The sequence below is a fragment of the Salmo salar genome, chromosome 06 (genome assembly GCF_965601325.2).
Source record: "Salmo salar chromosome 06, fSalSal1, whole genome shotgun sequence".
NCBI classification, from domain to species: Eukaryota; Metazoa; Chordata; class Actinopteri; order Salmoniformes; family Salmonidae; genus Salmo; species Salmo salar.
In genome coordinates, this window is record NC_138296.1 from 19,894,580 (window position 1) to 19,900,375 (window position 5,796).

The window sequence follows — 5,796 nt, forward strand, 5'->3', positions numbered from 1 at the left end:
TGTTGTCGTGACTCTATTCTGTTGTCGTGACCCTATTCTGTTGTCGTGACTCTATTCTGTTGTCGTGACCCTATTCTGTTGTCGTGACCCTATTTAGCTGAAGCCATCATTACTGGAGGTTGAGAAAATAAATGTCAATATATCATCCTACATTTCAAGCCTAGAGCTACTTCAACCTAAACTGGTCCAAGACCTGTTTGTGCTGTCATGCCAAACAATGACAATAGGAATTGGCAAGACAGTACAGACAGATCTGGGACCAGGCTAACTTCAACCTATCACATAATATCACATTTACATAAAAAAAGGCACAGTCAGTCAATGAGAAAAGTTCATTTTTATTTCTTTACAGCGAAACGGCCAGCAAATGGGTTAGCTGTGGCGTGTGGATGACCTAGTTAATATAGATGATGACATAGTTCACAGCTTAGTCATTAAAAACATACACTGCGATAATATAAAGAAAAACACTGCATTCTGTGGACATAAAGTAGAGTATGGTGCTCTGTACACAGACAAACTGAACAGACATTGAGGCTGTTACAAACGTAGAGATTATTTGATTCTGTAGTGTGGATTACTGATTGTACTGTATGCTGCATGAAGTTTGTTAATAATCCAATTCGGAAATGATGATAAAGCATTAGAAGACACAAATACGTTCTGTGCATTGTAAACTGGGTTAGAGTGAATTGGCATCTTATGACTTCTGAGGAATTGACCCAAAACACATACATGAACGTTCTCACATGCATTCTGTCATAGTGAATAAGACTCTGTCTTTCTTTGTAAGCTTTCAGTGGCCCTGTTTAACTCAGATAACAGTACAGTATGCTGCTTAGTCAATCAAAACAACTGTTCTGTCCTTACTTGTTCATGCTTGGTCCCCTAGGACAACACACACACGAACACACACACATCTGTGTGTCGTCCTGTCTGCATGAGTCCAGCTGACGCGTTACTCAGTGTGTCTGGTGTTATCTTACCCCACTTCCTTAAACCCCACATCATGACTAATCGCAATTGGTCAAGCAAAGCTTCCAGGCACCTGTTGGATCAGGTGGCATTCTATTGGTCTATTGGTATCTGTTGCATCATGTGATATTCAAATAGATCTGTTCTATTGGTCCCACTTTGCTTTCCTGCAACTTGGAATGGAGACAATATTCATTATTGGTTGCCTAGGGAATGATGATATAAAATGTAGTAATGGGTTATGGAATTTCTACTGTACTTAGATCCACCACCCACCCATTTCCATTGTGATATACCCCTACTTTGTTACTGGTGTTTAACGACTACATTGGAAATAACACGGGAAATAATGTGATGAACATAAATACATATTTAAGATATTTCTAACATCAAAATAACAACAAAATGAACATTTAAGAATTCAAATTAACAACTGAATTAAGACTGGTCCACTGATGTAAATATCTGTGTGCATATTTAAGTTATACAGCTCGGCCTCATACTGTAGCGCACTACTTGACCAGAGCCCTATGGGCACTGGCTAAAAGTAGTGCACTATATAGGGAATAGGGTGCCATATTGGATTCAGCCTGTGAAAAAAAATCTTAATCCCAGAGCTTCATTCCAAAAGTATCTGTTTCTCCATCTGCTTCACCAAGGACTTGGGCCTAAGCGTTATTCTCTCTCTCTCCTACACAAGTCCGTGGCAGGCCTACACGCTGCTGTCTCAACGGTGCACACAACACAACAACATGTGCAGACCTGGGTCGTGTTCATTTGGCACCAAACAGAAGAAATAAGAAAAGCTCATTTTCCATTGCAATATATGTTAAAACATTTTCATTTTGTGCCCTAATGAACACAACCCTGAACTTGAAGAAGGCGTGGCTGTACTAAATGTGTGTGTGTGAGTGGGGGGGGGGGGGGTTTCCGACTCCTCACAGAGGAATTCTGGCTCGCCTTAGATTTGATTTCTTTGTCAAAGTCAGTCTTTTTGTCTTTCCATGGGTAAGGTCAAACGAAAAAGGTTTGTATAAAAATCAGCAGGCACTTCGATATTTTTTCTTCAATATGTTCAAATTGGCACGGGGATAGCCTAGCACCCTCCAATCCTCGTCCTCCAGTTCTCACATTTCCATGAGACCTGGGTTGTGTTCATTGGGCACCAAACAAAGAAAAAGGGGAGGGACTACTTGGACTTGTCGAATAAGAAATGGTCATCTTCGTTGTCCGTTGCAAAACATATTGATGAACACGTCCCTACGGTCTGGATAGGGTGGTGTACACCGGCTGGTCCCAGTTGGAGGTGGGGGGACTGTGGGTGGGGGGAATGGACAAACTGTTGAGGATGGGGCTCCCGTGGTACGCCCTTCTGGAGGAGTGGAAGTAAGGGTACTGGTACAGGCTGGAAGGGTAGCCTGAGTAGGGGTTGTAATAGTTGGAGCTCTGGAGGTCTGTATAGTCACACTGAGAACTGGAGAAGGAGGCTGCAGCGGTGGATGACGTCACGCAGGTCTGGGCTGTGTAGGAGTGGGAGTAATCTGAGTGGGAGGGGGAGCTGTGGGAGTGACTGTCGCCGCTGTAGTGGCTGGGGCTCAGCTGCTCCGTCTTGATGTGGGCCCGGTGCTGTGGGACCGCCTCGCTAGAAGTTGAGGAAGAGGCAGACATGGCGGCACTCTTGCGGCTCCAAACGGCACCGTTCGCTGTGGCGTGGCTGTATGATGTATACGAGCTGGCACCAGACGCAGGGTTTAGTCCATGGTGGCCGTGGTGGTCCACGCCTGCGCCAGCGGTTGAGGCATGGCCGTTGAGCGGTAGATACTGGTCAAACTCATGCACGTCGAAGGCCTCCATATTGCTGATGACGTCGGTGCTGAGCTCGGAGATGTCCACGTTGCTGAAGTCGATGTTCTGTCGGCCGCTGTCCAGCAGGCGCCGTCCCTCGTGCTTCATGTCCTGTTTGCCCCCGTGGTGGAGGTCCGTTTTGGGGGTGGTGGGGGGTGTGGGTGGACCGTGGGGTTGGCCTTGAGGATGGTGAAACAGAAACATGTCAGCTGTGTTGTAGACCACACTTGGGAATAGACGAATTTGATCACATTTAATTAATTGGTGAATTTAGAATGTCATGAAGCTTTGGGGACATTCTGTAAAATCTAAATATTATTAACAGTTACCGTACAATTAGCTCCTAAAAAAACAACAGACATTGTAAAGTACTGACTTTCCTTAGCCATTTCCTTAGCCAATAAATCCAAATTGTTGACTACATAAGATGTTAATTGTGCAATTTTGACACATTCTTTCTCATCAACTCACCTGCATGTTCATGGTGGTGGTGTCCATCCGCTAAGCCTGCCAACAATCCTGGTTCAGCCTTGTACATGTGATTCCCCAGCTCTGCACCAGAGTCTGAGTCACTCTGCCCAGGTTTCACACTCTTCCGACGCCGAGGCTGGTACTTGTAGTCGGGATGGTCTTTTTTGTGCTGCACGCGAAGTCTCTCCGCTTCCTCCACAAATGGCCGCTTCTCATTCTCTGAGAGTAAGCTATGGTAATAGTGTGAACATAACATGTAAATGAACTATTCAGTTGGTGAATTGTAATAGCCTAATTATAAAACCCATATACTTTTTTTTAAGTAGGCCTATTTAAACAGGGAAGATAATTCTGATCATTAGGCCCACAATTATCCAAAGTGGAAAAACGTACTTTCTTTCTAAATTGTGCAAAAATGTGCATGTTTTCTATTGATAAACTGTATAGACTTCACAGAATAGTGACTGGACTGATGACTAATTCGTTTCTATTTAGTGACACATCTCTTTAAAATCAGATTCAGACATTTTACTGTATCAAGTATACTTGTTTTTGTTTGATAGGCCTATGTAAATTATACATTTGTTTAGTTATAAACATTTCCACTTGGTCCTACTTACCGCCATAGCTTCCCCAAAGTCTTGCTCAGTTCGGCATTGTGCAGATGAGGGTATTGGTCCGCGAGCTTTCTGCGCGCCGCTTGCGCCCACACCATGAACGCGTTCATAGGTCTTTTGACATGGGGTTTATTTTTCAGCGAGCCATTTCCCCGAACGGGCATGGGGACGAGGGACCAGTCGTATCCCTTGAGAACCTGCGACACCGCGTCACGTATGCAGGCTGGGAATCGGTCATCATCCTCGCCGTCCAGTTTCTTTCCGATACCAGCGAGGAGTGATCCGTGTCCATCTGATCCCGTTGGCGACGAGGGCGCATCCGAGTCGGAATCATCCTGCGACATGGAGCTCGTAGTCCCCGCCGGGCTACACGGTGGGTCGCTGACGGACTTGTCATGCTCTGCGGTCATTTTTAACATTTGATCAGCCTCAAAAGGATTATATCCGGTGTAAATACTTTAGTTTGGTTGATTTTTTTTTTTTTGGTGTGCGTCGCCGACTTTTTGAAGTGAAAATAATGATCTAGAACAATTGCGCATTTCACGCACGCTGAACCATGATAGGCAGAGTCCTTCACAACAACAACAAAAACTCAGTTGTTTTCCCTTTCTGTGTTTGTTTGTTTTTCTTCGTCCTGTGCTGTGCTGTCAGGGGTGGTGCTGTTCTGGACGCAGCAGTCTTCACAGTGAGTGCAGAGTTTGGGCGATAGAGGAACTTTACTTGAAGTTTGGAGCCCTCACTCCACCTTCTGCTTCTGATTGGTTGAGCCTTATCACCATTTTCGTTTCTGATTGGTTATGGTTTTGAATGGCAAGTCATTTGTAAAAAAAAAATACAAGATATGTTTCTGTAATAATGTTTGCATTTTTTCATATTCACCCCAGCATGCACTCTCTCGTTTAGTGCGGATTAGCCTACCTATTCCTAACGGTTGACTAAACTTTATCACAAAACATGAAAGTGTCAGAAAAAACGATTTCCAATCTTACGTCCAGTAGTATATCAACACATCAAGGAATTGAAGTTATTTATAAAGAATAGTTCTAGAATAGTCCTCCATAAAAGTACTGATATGTTTTGGTATGTCAAATATTTTGGAAAAACTTGGGAGACATACTTTACTTTTGTTCCGTACTTTCTAGACTATTTCACTATTAAGTTGCAATCCATTATTCACAAATAATATGCGTTATTTCAATATCCTTATGTTAGTAAATATGCATTTATCCTGGCCCAAAAATTACATATTTAAACAATAGTGTGATTTCAAAAAATATTTGACATATTCCTATGAACATATTATTTGTGATATTTCATTACCTTAGCAATTTGATTCCTAGTGGTTACGTAGATGATACCGAATCATATAAAACAATCTTAATGTCCTCAGTTCGCTTCTAAGTTTTAAACAACTCATAAACGGATGTGTTGTATTTACTGTCTAAGATTTCATCTAATAACATGCTGACGCTTTTGAAAGAATTGCGTTTAAATCCTAGATAAATAATGGTAAATATGAGTTTTAAAACATCCAATGACAAAGATAATATTTATGTCATGTTGACAAGGGGGAATTTTAATTTAAACCATTGCATAGAAAACGTTGTAATATGAAATACAAGTTTCTAGGTATTACAAATATGTAATAATATTTATCCACGCCAGGGACTTGGATTAAAGCATCACGTTCACTCTCTATTCTGCACAGCCTCTTCATTGTTGAAGATGAAAGTCATTCGTTTCCATTCCTTGCGGACATTTTGACAGGGTTTTTATCCTTAGGCTAAGTTTTGTTTAGACAAAATAGACACCAACAATCGAAATTCATTCACACGGGATAAGACTATCAGGCGAAAATATTGTAAAGAGGTAGGACATAAAAATGTCC

General features: G+C 42.3%; 1 protein-coding gene across 1 annotated transcript; it reads right to left on the bottom strand.

The window, feature by feature from the left end:
- Nucleotides 1-318: 318 nt before the first annotated feature.
- Nucleotides 319-4,724, bottom strand: LOC123743395 (transcription factor Sox-8). Its single transcript, XM_045719858.2, has 3 exons — nucleotides 3,912-4,724; nucleotides 3,292-3,521; nucleotides 319-2,999 (listed from the first exon to the last, which is right to left on the bottom strand). Exons 1-3 carry the CDS (start codon nucleotides 4,325-4,327, stop codon nucleotides 2,236-2,238), a joined length of 1,410 nt encoding a protein of 469 aa, XP_045575814.2. The 5' UTR covers nucleotides 4,328-4,724; the 3' UTR covers nucleotides 319-2,235.
- Nucleotides 4,725-5,796: the final 1,072 nt, after the last annotated feature.

Bases quoted from the DNA above. Each gene is read 5' to 3' on its own strand.
- LOC123743395 (XM_045719858.2), bottom strand. From the start codon at position 4,327: ATGTTAAAAATGACCGCAGAGCATGACAAGTCCGTCAGCGACCCACCG. The intron at 3,522-3,911 runs GTAAGTAGGACC...CTATTACCATAG, and splicing joins ACTTTGGGGAAGCTATGGCG to CTTACTCTCAGAGAATGAGA. The intron at 3,000-3,291 runs GTGAGTTGATGA...ACCATCCTCAAG, and splicing joins CCACCACCATGAACATGCAG to GCCAACCCCACGGTCCACCC.